The 16,145-nt window shown below is 53.7% G+C and overlaps 2 protein-coding genes across 5 annotated transcripts; both read left to right on the forward strand.

The window, feature by feature from the left end:
* Positions 1–61: 61 nt before the first annotated feature.
* Mrpl52 (mitochondrial ribosomal protein L52) lies at positions 62–4,160 on the forward strand. 4 transcript variants are annotated; one of them, XM_004864199.4, is made up of 5 exons: positions 106–288; positions 394–454; positions 531–598; positions 2,953–3,017; positions 3,614–3,788. In XM_004864199.4, exons 1-5 carry the CDS (start codon positions 261–263, stop codon positions 3,764–3,766), a joined length of 375 nt encoding a protein of 124 aa, XP_004864256.1. In that variant the 5' UTR covers positions 106–260; the 3' UTR covers positions 3,767–3,788. The 4 variants fall into 4 exon arrangements, with proteins under 4 accessions (XP_012920723.1, XP_021099568.1, XP_004864256.1 ...); XM_004864200.4 differs by having other exon boundaries at positions 157–288; positions 397–454; XM_013065269.3 differs by lacking the exon at positions 2,953–3,017 and having other exon boundaries at positions 62–288; positions 3,614–4,160.
* A 1,462-nt stretch (positions 4,161–5,622) lies between these two features.
* Positions 5,623–15,958, forward strand: Mmp14 (matrix metallopeptidase 14). The gene is made up of 10 exons (XM_004864198.3): positions 5,623–5,948; positions 9,976–10,124; positions 10,417–10,539; positions 10,872–11,179; positions 11,657–11,818; positions 12,111–12,271; positions 12,448–12,586; positions 12,706–12,856; positions 13,319–13,434; positions 13,950–15,958. Exons 1-10 carry the CDS (start codon positions 5,841–5,843, stop codon positions 14,279–14,281), a joined length of 1,749 nt encoding a protein of 582 aa, XP_004864255.1. The 5' UTR covers positions 5,623–5,840; the 3' UTR covers positions 14,282–15,958.
* The last annotated feature ends 187 nt before the right edge of the window (positions 15,959–16,145 follow it).

Raw genomic sequence — 16,145 nt, forward strand, 5'->3', positions numbered from 1 at the left:
AGTTCACTGGGAACATTTTAGAATAGTTCTATCAGGATATCACGACTTCCACTGAGAAAACCACCACCACCAAGGCTGCAAGCGACGGACTACAGCGCGTTCTGGCGCAATACCTGAGCTGTAAAGGCTCATTTCCGTACGACTACCCAAGATGGCGGAGCCCATGATTGAAAACAGATTCAAGATGGCGGCCTACAGCTTCCCCTGCAGTACTGCACGTGGCTCCCGGCCACGCCCACTTCCGGCTACTCCACCTCAGCATGGCTACCTTGGGAACTCTGCTCTCTAGTGAGTGGGTCAGGGTCTCCGAACTAGGGAACCAGAAAAGGGCGGGCCTGCAACCCCTGCACTGGCTGTGCGGCCAGTCCTCTTAACTCTGTCCTGTTTTCCCAGTAGGTGTCCGGAGGCTGCACTGCAGCGCGTCGGCTCGGGCTGGCAGCCGGTGGCGCCTCCAGTGAGTACTGCTGGGTCGGGAGCGCGGGGTCCCGCAGGCGGACGAGGGCCTCACCGAATTATTTTTCTCCCCGCAGGCAGGGCCTGGCCGCCAGCGTTTCCGGCTACGGGCCTCTCACCGACCTTCCGGACTGGTCTTTCGCGGGTGAGCAAGGCTTCCAGTTTACCTGTGCGATTCTTCACTTGGAGGGGCGGCCAGGCCGGGAGGGGCGTGGTGTCGCATGGGGGCGTGTCTGGCGCGGAGTTTTGGGAAACGGGGTTTGAGGAAGAAAGGAAGCTCTCTTGTTTATTTTTGTCAAACCACGACTAAGGAAAGTAAAGATAGAAGGGATCATCTTGGGTTGTGGGGATAGGCAGGAGATAATTCACATGAGCCGCCCTGGGACTGCAGGGGATGACAAGACAACGTTGCTTGAAGGGGACATGATATTCAAATGAGAGGAACAGCCTTTTTTTGGTGTGCAGAGTACATTTGAGAATTTGTGTCAAATGCAAGAGAGTGAAGACTGAGCAGGGAAGCCTCTTTCAGAAGTCTTTTCCCGCCCCCTGCATGGTGACGCACATCTGTAATCCCAGCATTTGAGAGGCTGAGGCTGGATGATCACCATGAGTTCGAGGCCAGCCTAAACTACACATCCAGACTGTCTCAAAAAAAACGACAAAAAGAAAAGTTTTTCTCTTAAAAAGAAGCCAGGCATACTGGCACTTGTTTGTAATCCAACACTCAGGATGCTGAGGCAGGAGGATCTTGAATTGAAGACCATCCTGGGTGATATAGGGAGACCCTGTCTCAAAAAGGGAAGAGGAAAGAGAGAATGTAGATATTTTCTAAAGGGGGAGGGAACCTCTGAGAGTCTTCCCCATTCTCTACATGGATTCCGTTTACAGGTAGGGAAATTGAGGCATGTAGAAGTGAAATGCCTGTGATCATACAACTAGGTAGTAGTAGCAGAAACAAAGCCAGAAGTAGAACTAGGTTATAGCAAGGCTTCCTTCACAACACAGTGACCCAAGTAGTAATACCCTATTGGATTCTCTAGGAATCTGGTCCTGCTTCTTCAGATTCTTGGTGACAGAGGATTGTGAAAATGTTTCTCCACTTGTTACTGTAGGAAGCCTAGGATTTCTTTGTAGTAGTGTGGAGGAATATTACAAAGATTGGAATTTTATATAGCTGATTTTCTTTTTTTTTTTTTAACAGTGAATGGGATTGAACCCAGGGCCACTTGCATGCTAAGCAGACACTACCATTCCTTGCCCCCGTGCCTTATTCTTTTTTTTTATATAGGGTCTCACTGTGTAATCAGACTGGTCTAGAACTTGCAGTCCTCCTGCTCAGCCTCTATAAAGAACTAGTCTCAGCTATGTACCTAATTCTTTTTTGGTTCCATGAGACAAGGTCTCTATGTAGTTCAGGCTGGTCTTGAACTGACTATATAGCCCAGGCTGGACTTCAACTCACAGTGACTTTCCTGTCTCAGTCTCCTGAATGCTGGGATTACAGGTGTGCACCACCAATCCCTCTTACCTGTCTTGCCTTCAAACTTCCGGGCAGAATTTTCATTGTTTGTTTCTCTGAAGAAAGTAAGTGCCTTTTCTCCACATCTCTTCTAATAAACTAAGGTCAGGTACTGTATATTTTCAGCAAGTCACAGATATTTATGGAATCTTCATCACGTGCTTATATTATAAATTGTGAAAGCTAGCAGTACAGACCATGATTTCAAGAAACTTAAAAGTCTTGCTGTTTTTCCATTTTAAAAATTAAATAGTATTTCAGTACTCTACCCCTTTCCAGAGGATATGAGATAGCTAAATAATGGTAAAAACAACAGTACAGTAAATGGGCCAAGGCAAATGGATGAATATCAAGTGAGCTTCTTTCAGAAGAGAGAGCTAGCATGCATGAGGCCTGGATTGAAGCCCCAGAGAAAGAGAGAACTGATGAAGTTGATGAGATTGGAGAAAAGTTTCTAGGAAAGCTAGGACTTACTGGGCTATAGGATGAGAACATGGCTGGAAGGGAAGGAAAAGAGGGTATTTCATTGTAGAGTGAGAGGAGATTTAACAAAGACATTCCCTGAGTCTTTTGGAGGTTTGGTTTGGAAACAGGTTCTTGCTTTGTAGTTCAGGCTGGCCTCACACTCTCAGTCCTAGAATCCAGCATCAGCCTCAGCGCAGGGATTCTCAGTCTGCAACCCACACCTAGCACATTAAGGGCTTCTGAAGGTAAAAACAGTGGGTTAGGCACTGCAGGTTGCCTTGAATTCCAGGCTAAGGAGGGGTAAGTAAATAAAGAGTAGAAGCATGCCTAGGCACTTGCTTATGGAGGGTCTGTTCTACTCCACCTTTGAAGACAAGGGACTTCAGAGGAATTAAGCTATAGTGCGTATGAAACAGAGGAGAGGAGCAAGAGAGGAGTGTCATCCCTGTCAGCGTTTCGACAAGGTGCTGCTGACCATCTCTAACACTTGCCTCTTCTCTCACTTCTGTCTATAGATGGCCGTCCTGCTCCCCCAATGAAAGGCCAGCTTCGAAGAAAAGCCCAAAGGGAGAAGTTGGCAGTGAGTGGCTAGAACTCCAGGGCTTGGAGGGATACTTTTAGATCAAAATTTGTCTTAGGTGTGGTGGCACAGGCCTGTAACCCCAGCATTCAGGAGGCTGAGATACATAGTGAAACCATGTCTCCAAAAAAAATTACCAGTCATGGTGGCATGCACCTATAATTCCAGCACTGAGGAGGCTGAGACAGAGGATTGCCACGAGTTTGAGGCCAGCCTGGACTATACAATGAGACCCTGTCTCAAAAAACTAAAAAAAAAATTTGTCTTCAGCTTTTTTACACCTAAGCTAACATGTATGCTGCCTACAGCTAAATGTGGGGGTTTTTTGGTACAGGGGGTCGAATACAGCTAAATGTTTTAATGACACTGTGAGAAGGGAGGAATTGAGTGGGGCGCTCCCAGGGCAGAACTCAGTAGTGGTCATTCAGCCTCACATTTTCTTGCCTCCCTCTGCTTCCCAGCCTAGGACTTAGTGCCGCCCGTTCCCAGTCAGCAGCGTTAACTTCCAGCTAAAACTTGTGACTTTGTGAAAGAAAGGATGTGTGATGCATTGCTCAAGCTCCAGATACTATCCATGGCTTTCCTGTCTGTTTCAGAGACGAGTCGTTCTGCTGTCACAGGAAATGGATGCTGGGTTACAGGCCTGGCAGCTCAGGCAGCAGGAGAAGTTGCAGGAGGAAGAAAGGAAACAGAAAAATGCTCTCAAACCCAAAGGGACCTTGCTGCGGAGCCCACTCCCAAGTCAATAAAAAGCAACTGCTGTTCCCCTTCCCCAGCCTCTCTGGCTTTCTTTTCCATCACCTGAATGTGTCATCTCAGCCAAAAGAGAGCCTTTATGTTTTGTCTTTGGAGCCAAAGAGCTGGCACACCAGGATAAAGGGCTGTGAGATCATTGTCTTCCAGTGCCCTGATCCCTGGCTCCATCCCAGTTTGGCTGAGTGTGGCTCTGGGGTTCTTAGCCCTTCCTTCGCAGGCCACTGGACTACCCAACTATAAGCAGTAGCCGCTCTGTGAACATGAAAAATGGACAGCAGTTCTCCTGGCTTTAGCCAGCACTCATGTCTTTAATAGCTCCACCATGTGTTGCTGGTATTTAATAAATGCTTGGAAAAGAAAGAAAAATAAAGCTTAGATGAAAAAGCCTTTCTAGCTGAGATCTCTTTCTAGGCAAGTAGTTGGTGTCAGTTTCCCCAAGGTTCAGGAGCCCCAGAAGGATCCCCCACTGCAAGGCTGACATGGGAAGAACCAAACGGGTTTTAGGTTCTGAGACCTATAGTGGTTCGGAATGAGTTCCAGGGGTTGGCTAAAGAAGGGCCTGCACAGGGGCTGGGGATTTAGCTCAGTGGTTTCGCTGCCTGCTGCACAAGTGCGAGGACCCGAGTTTGATCCCCGGTACCAAAAAAGCGCCTGTACCTCTTCACCCCTACACAAGAGCTCAGCCTCCAAACAAGTTAGGGAATCAGTATCTAATTCCCACCATATACCTCCCACAAACTCAAAGCCACTCAGGACCTGGGAAGCCTTTCATTTTATTGATCATGACCCCTCTGTGGATTCCAGGGCAGAGGACTTTGCCCCTTCCCAGGACAGCACTGGACAACCATCTTTCTGCCACAAAAGTGATAGTTCCTGGATCCCTAGCATTTCTAGAGCTTCCAACCTGACCTTATTTTTGTCCACCCTCTCCCCTTTAATCTTTGCTTTCTTTCTCTTCCCCCCACTACGTCCTTCCTCTCGCTGACCAAACGCAATTCTTGGATCTTAGATTTCGCTGATGGTCGAGTTTTCTGTCTCCCACACTTTTACTGGTTCTGTTGTGCTGCTTTTTTGCTGCTTTTCCAGATGTAGTTCTCAACTTCCTATCTCCCTTTCTCACCGACAATTTTAGCCTGCCTTCCCCATTCCCTGCATACCTCACCTTTTGTTCTCAGAGTCCTTGAAGACTTTAGCCTTAAGGAATTGCTTCCTTTTCCAAGGAAGAAGCAGAACTAAACTTCAAAGAACTAACCTCCAATCCCTTCCTCTTTTCCAACAATTTCACCAAACTTGATTTGCTTTTCCTCAGATTCCATGGTTTTGTACACCTTCCCTCCCCAGTTCTACTTTAGGCAGCACCTAGATTGTAAGGGACAGTGTAGGGAGTGTGTTGGGGGGGGCATATTTGTCTTTCTACAAGATTGGAACCCCCCCCCCCCCAGACCTAGTGTACTTATGGGGTTCGGTAGATAGTTGGGTTTTGTTGCATAGCTTATTGTAGCAGAGGTTATTGTAAACAGGTCCCAACAGGCACCCGTATAGGGACAAAGAAGACCGCTCCCCACCACCACCCCAGCCCCGAGCTCCTGTTGTACCACCTCGCCTCTGAGGCAAGTGCTGAATACCACAGGAATCAAGCCGCTTAGCAGAAGGTCTCCTACATCCCAGCCCCTGCGTCCCCCTCCAGCCCCCAGTAGTCCGCCGTGGCCTCAGCCCCTGCAGATGGCAGTTTGGCTGTACCGCTGAACCAACCACGTCCCCAGGAAAGGAGGGCATTAGGGCGGGGGCGGAGGAGAGGCTGCGGGAGAAGGGAGGGACCAAAAGGAGAGAGCGGAGAGGGCTCCGGCCCACTTCGCCGACTAAGCAGAAGAAAGCTCAAAAACGGAAAAGAGAAGAAGAGCAAACAGGCACTTTCACGAACAATCCCGTCACCTCCAAGCTGACCACGCTCTGGGAATCCAAGTTCAGCGGCTCCCGGAGACAAAGGCGCCCGGCGGGAGCGGCGCGGACCCCAGGGCGCGGGCCCCAGCGGGAGCCGCACGGCCCGTCTCCCCGCCGTTTCGGACCATGTCTCCCGCCCCCCGCGGCCCCCGCAGCCTCCTGCTCCCCCTGCTCACGCTCGCCACCGCGCTCGCCTCCCTCGGCTCGGCCCAGAGCAGCGGCTTCAGCCCCGAAGTAAGTGATCCCCCGGCCCTTCCCGGAGCCGCGCCTGCCAGGACGGCCCGGCTCGCGAAGGAGGGCTCTCGAACCTCGCTGGCTGCCCCGGCCTGCAGAACCCCCTCCCGCTCTGCTCCTTCCTGGTCTTCAAACTTCCAATCCTCCCAACTTTTGCCCGCCTCCGACCAACCCCCCTCCGCGCCGCCGACTTTCTTCCCCATTCCTTCCTTGGCTTGGAAGAACTTTACAGCGGGTGCGCCCCTCCATTCCCCTGGGCCGTGCGCTGGCTCTGGAACCATGGGGAGCCTGGACAGCCTCGGACTCCGCGCCAGCCCCGTGCTGTCGCTGTTGTCATGTGCGAGTTGCTTGTTCCCACAAGTTTCCTGCGCCCTCGCGCCCGCCGCGAGCCGGGCCAGCGCGCCCAGTACGGACGCATCTGCAGCCAGCTGCATCGGGTGCACGGCCCAGCGCCCCCGCGCTCGGAGGGGACCCCTCTGTGTGCGGCCCCCGAGCCCTGGCGTCGAGGGTCGCCGCGTTTCCTTGCGCACAAAGCTCTCCTTGTGAGGCGGGGGTGGGGGGCTCAGCCCGGCCACCGCCTCCCCTGTCCCCACCCCCGCCGGCGCCTTCAGGCCTTTTTGTTGTTAATTGTTTTTCTACGTTAATCGCACGGTGACTGGGGGTTTTGCACGGGAGTAGAGGGAGGGCTGGCCCAGGGCGCCCCGACCCCCGTCCTCACCCTTCCCGTGACCACGGCCCACCGAGCCCGGGAGGAAGCCGCGTGGGAGTTGCCTGAGGAAGTTTTTCCTCTCACTCTTTTATTTTGGGGTCAAGGTGGGAGACGGATTTAATCAGCTTCTTATTTTGGGCCATCCCAACCCACTCAGCCCGACGAGGGCCTGGGTGCGGTCGGGAGGGGCCGGGAAGGGCCCAAGAAGGGGGATGGGATCTGGATTTGGTTTCCTGTGCCCTGGTCTCCAGTCCTGGACCCGAGCCTGGAGGGAACTTCTCCAGAAAGAAGAGCTAACACGCTGTGTGTCCCTGAAGGGATCAGAGGCTACACGGAAAAGTGTGGCCCTAGGAGTGGAACTGTAGGGCTCAAGAACCAAGGAGAATAAAAATCTGCCCTGAGGCCAGAGGCTAAACCCGGTGGTCTGGGAGAAGGCGGCATCCTCTTCCCAGGCCTGGAGCCCTCCTCTGGACGGAAAGGGAGAGTGCCTAACAAAAGGCGCCTGGGCATCTGGGGGCTGCCCAGCTGCCCACTGCCAGCTTCACGCCCTGCTCATTTTTCCTCCCCTGCCCTGCTAGGTCCCCTAGGGGAGGGGCTGCAGTCCTGGCTCGATTTTAAGTGGGTCATGGGCTATCTCAGTGCCAGAACCGCTGTTTCGCTTCTGGGGTTATGGAAGGGTGGGAGGCAGAGGGAGGGAGGGGCAGGTCCAGAGCCCAGAATCCAGAGCCTGCTGTAGAGCTGCAAAGCCCTGTTCACTCCAGGACTCCCAAGGAGGGAGGTATTCCCTTCACTTTTCTCTAGGGGAACACCTCTCAGCTCCCATTCATCAGGAGGAAGCCAGCCAACTGAGTACTGCAACCCGACGTAGTTGCTCCTTCTCCAGGCCAATCTGGAGGAAAAGCTGGGATGGTCTAGGCCTCAGCCAGCCCGGGCCCTCCCACCAGGCCTCCACAGCCCTGCACCAGCTCCAGCGCAGCCCTCTCCTCCTCCTCTTGGCCTGTCTGGCACTCTGCCCTTCCCCCGCCCAGCCGCAGACACAAGAGTCCTCTCTTCTGTGGTTCCAACCTCATAGTCTGTGGTTCTTGCTTTGCTCCAAGCCTGCCCCTGTGAGATGGAGGGAAAAAACTTGCCTAGGCCTCGCCTCCTCCTAGGAGGAGGAAAGGGACAGGGGCACTTCCTTTCCAGGCCTTGTGGCACGAGTTCAGGGAAGTCTCTCTCATAATTAAGGCTCCATTTTTCTTTACAGGGCATAGGGCAGGGCTTGTGGGTGTGAATATTTAGACCTGCCTACCTCTTGACTCACAGGAGAGGGATTTATCCCAGAGCTCCAGGTTGTAGATTCTCCCCACCTCTCTGTCACCCTCCCACTTGTCACCCTGCCATAGGCGCATTCCCCACAGTGTGGCTCTCTGAGGGTTGAGGGGCCTGGCCCTAGTCTTCCTGACTTCCGGCTTCAAAGGTTGGTGTCTCTTGTCCTTCCCAAGTCCTGAAGCACCTGCTGTTCTGCAAGGATTAGAAGCCCAGGGCGTGTCTATCCTATAGGTGAGGCTAGGGGCAAAGGGAGTGTCCTGCATACTTGGACACAGGCTACAGCAGGCCTCCCGAGGGCGCTGGCAATGACATCAGTCAGCACAGGTCAGGGCACGCCTACAGCTCTTGAGATCAGCTCTGAACTGGAGCACCTTGACAGGCTTCCCTGGGGTATACTAGAGGTAAAATGTCACACTCCTGTACACCTGAGGTGGGGCTCTCAGAGCCAGGTGGTACTGGGGTTGTTCTGCCCCACACTATTGGCTGGGAAAAGGACTGAACACTTGGATTGGGAAAGCCCTGTTCAAGTGTTTTTTGTTGTTTTTTTTCCGGTACCGGGGATCGAACTCGGGTCCTTGCGCTTATGCAGCAGGCGGCAAAACCACTGAGCTAAATCCTCGGCCCAGGGAAAAAGATGTTTATTTTTATCTGCAGCCCTAACTGCTGTCAGCCTTGAGGGATCACTTCCCAAAAGTATGTTGCAATTCTTGCCCCTGTGGGCTCAGGTCCCCAGTCAGCTGCTCCTGAATCACCCCCATTCCTAGTACAAGAACATTGCTCCACCACCCAGCCCTGCGCCTAGGTGGAAAGGACCATGTGGAGATCCATCCTGCAGACCATGGATAGGGGGTGCAGCACTCTGCCCTTTCCACCTTCTCTGCAAGTCCCTGTCCTAGGCGATCTGTAGCTTTCTTTTCACTCTTTAAAAAGGCAAATCTGGACCAGGGACCCGAGCTGTCTGAGTCATGTCTCATAAGAAAATCCAAACATCTTCATGTTTCATATATATCTTAGCTTGTTTTACTTTTCAAGCATTAGGAAAGTACTCCATTGTTCTTACAATAAAGGCTGACTTTTTCCTTGGTGAGGCTTTGCAGTGTGTGAACCTTTCAATAAAAATACCAAAAACCTGGCTGGGGATATAGCTTAGTGGTTCTGCCACCTGCCTCAAAAGTGCAAGGACCCGAGTTCAATCCCTGGTACCAAAAAACAGCAACAACAAAAAAAACACCAAACACTTAACTTTGATTTAGGGTAATTTTCAGCCTTTATGTTATGAACAATTCACAGCACACCTGAAATAGAATACTACAGGCACTAAGTTTTCGCTGCCTCCCCTCTCTCCCACTCCTTCTTGAAAGTCTTAAATGGGCTTTGAGGTCCCAAGGCCTAGGTCAGCGGTGCTTGACTGAGGACATGGCTAGATCAGACCTCTCACCACCTCCAGAGGCCCCAGCTTCCCCTGTCAGCAGCCAGCTTCATCTGTGGCTCCTCTGTTGCCCTCCTTTCTAAAAAGATGTCAGTGCGGGGATCCTGGAGACATGGCAGCTTTGTCCTAGGAGAGCATCATGCTAAGCACAAAAGTATAGCCTTGATGCCACCCCTGCACCCATCATGGGCATAAACCATTCCCAGGTGGGACATGATATATTTGCAAGAACACTGACCCAGAAGTCAAAAGTACTGGAAGGAATCACAGCTCTGAAAAGACACCATAGCCGTCTCTGTTAAACTACCAGGGCTCTCATTTTTCAAGAAAACTGCAGTCAGTCTGGAGCTATGGCTGCCCATTCCTGTCAGTGCTCATAGGCCCAAGAACACAAGCCATTCTGGGGCCTAGGCCAGAACAGCCTGGGAGTTCCTCCAGAACCAGTGCCAGAGCCTGGCTGGGAGCACATGGCCCTTCCCTCACCAAGCCAAGGGTGCCTGCCTGCCAGGGACTACAGGGATACAGATGCACCCCTCAGCCAAGTGGGGGTGCTCTACACCACACCCCTCTCACTCCAGGCCTGGCTGCAGCAGTATGGCTACCTGCCCCCCGGGGACCTACGTACCCACACACAGCGCTCACCTCAGTCCCTCTCAGCTGCCATCGCTGCCATGCAGAGGTTCTACGGTTTGCGGGTGACAGGCAAGGCTGATGCAGACACCATGAAGTAAGTGCTCCACCCCATTAGGAATTCTGCCCAGCACCCACTGGCAACGCCGAGCACCAGAGATTTTGCCACATGAATTCCTGGCTCCTTCCCCCATGCTGATCTGGACCCTCTCAGAGTCACCCTGACCTCATAACCTTGGCCTTTCCTCACACTGACACACACACAGCCTCGCCCTGGCCTGCTGCTGGGGCCAGAGGCCAGGATCCAGGGCCTGCTGTAGAGCTCCAACCTCTCCCATGGATCCCTTTTTCTTTCATACACCGCACTGACCCCAGTGCTTCAACCCCAGGGCCATGAAGCGCCCCCGGTGTGGTGTTCCAGACATGTTTGGGGCTGAGATCAAGGCCAATGTTCGAAGAAAGCGCTACGCCATCCAGGGCCTTAAGTGGCAGCATAATGAGATCACTTTCTGGTGAGTCCCACAGGCCAGAGGGCCCTCTCCCATCTGGCACTCTTCCCTGTCGCTTGTGTTACACAGAGACCCAGAGACTTCCTGCACTTCTCCCCTCCATTCCTGGGAAACATGCTGGGGAGTGGGGAGGAAAATGGCTGTAATTCTGAAGAGAGTGCAGCCACCGGCATGCACCCTAGTGCCTGAGAGCCAAAGCCTGAGGACCCCCTAAGCTCTTGGGGCTGAGGCATTATGTATGGGCAGCTGTCAGACCAGAGAGAGTGCAGGCAAGGAGAGTTTCGCCCTTGTTATCTTAACACACCCCATCCTCTCCCCTCATGGCTGGACCTCAGCATCCAGAATTACACCCCCAAGGTGGGTGAGCATGCCACATATGAGGCAATTCGCAAGGCCTTCCGTGTGTGGGAGAGTGCCACACCACTGCGTTTCCGAGAAGTACCCTATGCCTACATCCGAGAAGGCCATGAGAAGCAGGCCGACATCATGATCCTGTTTGCTGAGGGTTTCCATGGCGACAGCACACCCTTTGATGGTGAGGGCGGCTTCCTGGCCCATGCCTACTTCCCAGGCCCCAACATTGGAGGGGACACCCACTTTGACTCTGCTGAGCCCTGGACTGTCCGGAATGATGATCTGAATGGTGAGTGAGGGAGGCCTGGGTCCTACACTGGGGAGAGGTTCTCCACTTTCCTTCCAAAATCCCAGGGCTAGAGGGAACCACAGAGATCTCCCAGTCTAACTCTAACAAAAGCTAGACTCCTCTTTTGAGATATTTACATCGGCTCTTCTCACTCGCTCCCTGACGGACTTTTTAATCAAAGACTTCAAAGCATCCTTCTCATCCACCTTTCTAAGCAAATACTGTGTTGAGCTCTTGGGAGAAACTGAGGCCTTCAGAGGGCCTTACCTTCCCTTAACACAGGTCTTTCTGGGATTAGAATGCTACCCCACAGCACTCTTACTCCACCTAGATTTGTGCCTTCTGTGCCAAACAGGAAACTGGACCTCAGGCTTTGGTCACTGGGTGGAAAATATGGCCCATTGCTTGTGTGTGGGGAAGCAGAGAGTGTGAGAGAAAAGGATCTAGGCTGCTGTCTCACCAACCCCATCCCTCCAGGGAATGACATCTTCCTAGTGGCTGTGCATGAGCTTGGCCACGCCCTGGGTCTGGAGCATTCCAATGACCCTTCAGCCATCATGGCGCCCTTTTACCAGTGGATGGACACGGAGAACTTTGTATTGCCTGATGATGACCGCCGGGGCATCCAGCAACTTTATGGTGAGGAATCCAAGTCCACCCTTGCTCCTTCTGTGATTTTGTTCCCTCCTGGTCCCTCTGGTCTATGCACCTTCCCTCTTATACCCTGCAGTCTTCACACATGAGCATCTGACACACACACACTGCCTGACCCTACCTCTATTAGCTCCCACCTTTGAGCACACTTTTCTGTCACCTCCAGCTGACTATGTCAGCTTCCCAAAGGGACCCATCCATACCTTTTTTTAGGGTACTTTCTGGCCATGTGTTTGTCCTTCCAACTCTGAAGTGCCCCTTTTGTTCTGTCCCCCAGGGAGTGAGTCAGGGCTACCCACTAAGATGCCCCCTCAACCCAGGACTACCTCCCGGCCCTCTGTCCCTGATAAGCCCAAAAACCCCACCTATGGGCCCAACATCTGTGACGGGAACTTTGACACCGTGGCCATGCTCCGAGGGGAGATGTTTGTTTTCAAGGTGAGAGGAAGAAGTGGACTGGTTCAGGGAATAAAAGAGCTGTATGGCAGGGAGGTGGGGCGGAAACAGCAACAGGACTGGCAGTTAAAATCTAGGGGCCAGTTTTAGGGGCGGAGGAATAGTACTAAGCTACATACAGGACATAAAGAGCTCTTCTCATCTGGACTGGCTTCCAGGAGCGCTGGTTCTGGCGGGTGAGGAATAACCAAGTGATGGATGGGTACCCAATGCCCATTGGCCAATTCTGGAGGGGCCTGCCTGCATCCATCAACACTGCCTATGAGAGGAAGGATGGCAAATTTGTCTTCTTCAAAGGTAACCAGGCACCCCACCTTAGTCTTTGGGAGTGGGGAGGGTCTCCCTGGAGGAACTGATTCCACTGGGTTCTTCAAAGACCCCAGAGCCCAAGTTGAACCTTTCTTTCTCCATCACAGGAGATAAACATTGGGTGTTTGATGAGGCTTCCCTGGAACCTGGCTACCCCAAACACATCAAGGAGCTGGGCCGAGGGCTGCCTACTGACAGGATAGATGCAGCTCTCTTCTGGATGCCCAATGGAAAGACCTACTTCTTCCGGGGAAACAAGTAAGACCTCAGGCTCTGAACCGCAAGCCCCTCTCCTCAGAAACACCATCACAACCACCCTTAATTCTGGAGAAAGGCCCTCTTTCCCCCAAGATCTTTCCTTGGAGAAGGTCCTGGCTGAACCTTCACTGTTGCCTAGCAATGGGCAGCCTCATGGGGTGCCGCCTGTGTGGGATGTGACCGGATCATCATTTCAGACCTGGTCATTTGATTCCTCCTGCCCCCAGTGCTGTGCCCCCACCCCAGCAGCCAGGGACTGTCATTAAGGGCTGCTGGTGGCTCCTTGCAGCCTGGGCCCTCCCTTCCACCTCCTCCTTCCACCACTTCCAGCTGCAGGCCTTCATTACCCAGAACCCTCTTCCCTACCCCAGCCACACCAACCTTTGCTCACTGGGGCATGCCACCTTGGGTCCTGCTGCCTTCTGAGGACATGCCCGGTGTCCAACCACCTCCCTCACCCAGGTACTACCGTTTCAATGAGGAGTTCAGGGCAGTGGACAGCGAGTACCCCAAAAACATCAAAGTCTGGGAAGGGATCCCTGACTCTCCCAGAGGGTCATTCATGGGCAGCGATGAAGGTGAGTGGGGCAAGGAAAAGTGTTTGTGAGCGGAGGTGGAGTGGAGTTAAGAAGGCAGAGCAAGGTGTGGAAAACAGGGATGACAGTGGAGTGCTCGCCATGTGCTAGGTGCTGGACTCCGGCTTCTGACACATCCCACCCCTCGGTCCCTGCCACTCTCCCAACCTGGTTTATGATCGTCCCCGTTTCACAGCTGAGGAAAGCAATGTTTGGAAAGAACTTGACTCAAAGTAAAATTGAAAAAAATAAAAAAGGGCTTGGGGCTATAGCTCAATCCAGAGGCCCTGAGTTCAATTCCCAGTATGAGGGGGGAAAGGAAGAAGGGAGGGAAGGGAAGAAGGAAGAAGACAGAGAAGGGGAAGCTGGACAGACGGCAGGAGGGCAGGACGGGCTGCCGTGAGCCCAGCAGGCTGTTAGACTAACCGAGCTCTGGCCCACTCTCTCTTCCTGGGGGCCTTCCCTGCCCCGCCGCATCTCATCTGGCCCCCTCACCACCTTTCTGCTGGACCCTCCAGTCTTCACTTACTTCTACAAGGGGAATAAGTACTGGAAATTCAACAACCAGAAACTGAAGGTGGAGCCGGGCTACCCCAAGTCGGCGTTGCGGGACTGGATGGGCTGCCCTTCGGGAGGCCAGCCAGACGAGGGGACTGAGGAGGAGACGGAAGTGATCATCATCGAGGTGGACGAGGAGGGCAGCGGGGCCGTGAACGCAGCCGCCGTGGTGCTGCCCGTGTTGTTGCTGCTTCTGGTGCTGGCAGTGGGCCTCGCAGTCTTCTTCTTCAGACGCCATGGGACCCCCAAGCGACTGCTGTACTGCCAGCGTTCCCTGCTGGACAAGGTCTGACCCCCACCGCCCGCCCACCCACTCCTACCACGAGGACTTTGCCTCTGAAGGCCACGGCAGCAGGTGGTGGTGGGTGGGCTGCTCCTACCCGTCCTGAGCGCCGTCCCTCCAGCCTTCCGTCTCTCTTCCTGCTTGGCGTCTCCCACCCTCACCCTGGCGTTGCTTCTTCCCTAGATGGGGCCCTTGAGGGCTGAGCAGGAGGGCAGCCCCTTCTAGCCCCTGGCACTCATAGGAACCCTACAGCTTTGCGTGTCCAGCCCCACCTGAATGTCGTGGGGGCTCTGCACTTGAAGGCAGTACCCTCAGACCTCACTGGTAAAGGTCACATGGGGTCATCTGCTCCTTTCCTATCCCCTGACTTACCTTAAACCTCTGAACTCTGACCTCAGGAGGCTCTGGGCACTCCAGCCCTGCAAGCCCCGAGTGTACCCAATTGGTAGCCTCCACCACTCTTTGGCTAAAAGAAATCTAATCTTGGTGGTGGAGGCCCTGAGGGAGGTGAGGGGAAAAGATTGCTCCACCACCTTAAGACCTAGGAGGAAATCTCAAGAAGGGTCTTGATGCCTTGGACCGTCAATTTCCTCCCCACAAAGCTCTGTCTCTGTCTGCCCAACCCTGGAGAACGTCCAAAGAAGGAGCCTGAGCCATTAAGGACTAAGCTGGGGCTGAAGAAACCCTTGGCAGCCCCAACCCCTTGCAAATGTTAGCCTTGGATGGGGATTTCAAGGTTGGGAGAGCTGAAGACAGGGATGTGGCCCAGGGTGGAGTGGGCCAAGTGGAGGACCAGGGCTGGAGCCCTGGAGCGTCAGCCTGACGGCCACAGAAGGAGCCTTGCTGGAATGGCAGGCAACTAGGGCAGGGACCCGAGGCAGAGCAGTCAGCGGGGATGGGAATGAAGTGTGGCAGCCGTGGGTACTGGGGGCCGGGCAGGCCACAGGGGGGGCTGTGGTACCCAGGGGAGGGCACATTTTATTGCAGCTCTCAGGAAGGGCCCTGAAGAAGACACACTGGCTCCACCTTGGCCCCTTTCTTGCTGACTAGACAGCATGAGGGGACGGGCAGGAAGCCCAGAGACAGGAGCCAAGAAGGCACACGTGCAGGGACTGGGGACTTGGGGACCTTGCTGAGAGAGGCCACCTGCTTGTGGGACCAGAGGAGATTGTAGGGCCCCGGCGGGCTCGCCATGCCCAGGGGTACTTCATGGTAGGGTTAGCCCCTCGTTTCCCTGACGCCCACACTCAGCCCACCTCACCGCTGTCCTGCCCTCCCTCTCTGCCACTCAGCCCACCCATTTGAAGTCTCCTTCGGCCACCAAAGGCGGTCATGGTACCGGGGGATTGGGACAGAGACACCTTTGTTGGGGCCAGAGGAGAGGGATGTTGGGGGGTGGGGCATGGGGGTAAGGGAAATGGGGTGAACGGTGCTGGAAGTTCGGCTAAATTTCTGTCTTGTTTGTTTTTATTTTGGGGTTTTTTAATGTATATTTTTATTATAATTATTATATATGAACTCCATTCAAGTCGTTCCTTTTTGTTAAGGGGCATGGGGAGGGGAGGGGGAGGGGGGCAGAGGTGTCTGACCCCAGGAACCTGCAGGGCGGGGCTGGGTCAGTGCCCTCTAAGGACATTTTTGATCTTGTTCAACCTTTCCACAAAGAATAAACTGTGTTTCACATTCTTTGTGTGGCTGCTGCTCTGTTCTGCACAGGGGCGCATGGGATGTGGTAGGGAGGGGGCTGGAAAAGGAGAGAGCTGGCGTTATGAACAGAGTTTTCCATGAGGTGAAGTTTGGGGATTTTCATAAAAAAATATGTTTATTCTTAGTGGACTACTAAGAGGATTCAGGGGCCAGAGCTGGGGAGCAG

This window comes from Heterocephalus glaber, unplaced genomic scaffold (genome assembly GCF_053883595.1).
Source record: "Heterocephalus glaber isolate CG9 unplaced genomic scaffold, H.glaber_assembly_v1.0 deba00001662, whole genome shotgun sequence".
Taxonomy (NCBI): Eukaryota; Metazoa; Chordata; class Mammalia; order Rodentia; family Bathyergidae; genus Heterocephalus; species Heterocephalus glaber.

Coding starts and splice junctions, on each gene's coding strand:
- Mrpl52 (XM_004864199.4), top strand. CDS start 261: ATGGCTACCTTGGGAACTCTGCTCTCTA. Junction 289..393: donor CTTGGGAACTCTGCTCTCTA/GTGAGTGGGTCA, acceptor CTGTTTTCCCAG/TAGGTGTCCGGAGGCTGCAC. Junction 3,018..3,613: donor CCCAAAGGGAGAAGTTGGCA/GTGAGTGGCTAG, acceptor TGTCTGTTTCAG/AGACGAGTCGTTCTGCTGTC.
- Mmp14 (XM_004864198.3), top strand. CDS start 5,841: ATGTCTCCCGCCCCCCGCGGCCCCCGCAGCCTCCTGCTCCCCCTGCTC. Junction 10,540..10,871: donor CATAATGAGATCACTTTCTG/GTGAGTCCCACA, acceptor GCTGGACCTCAG/CATCCAGAATTACACCCCCA. Junction 11,180..11,656: donor CCGGAATGATGATCTGAATG/GTGAGTGAGGGA, acceptor CCATCCCTCCAG/GGAATGACATCTTCCTAGTG.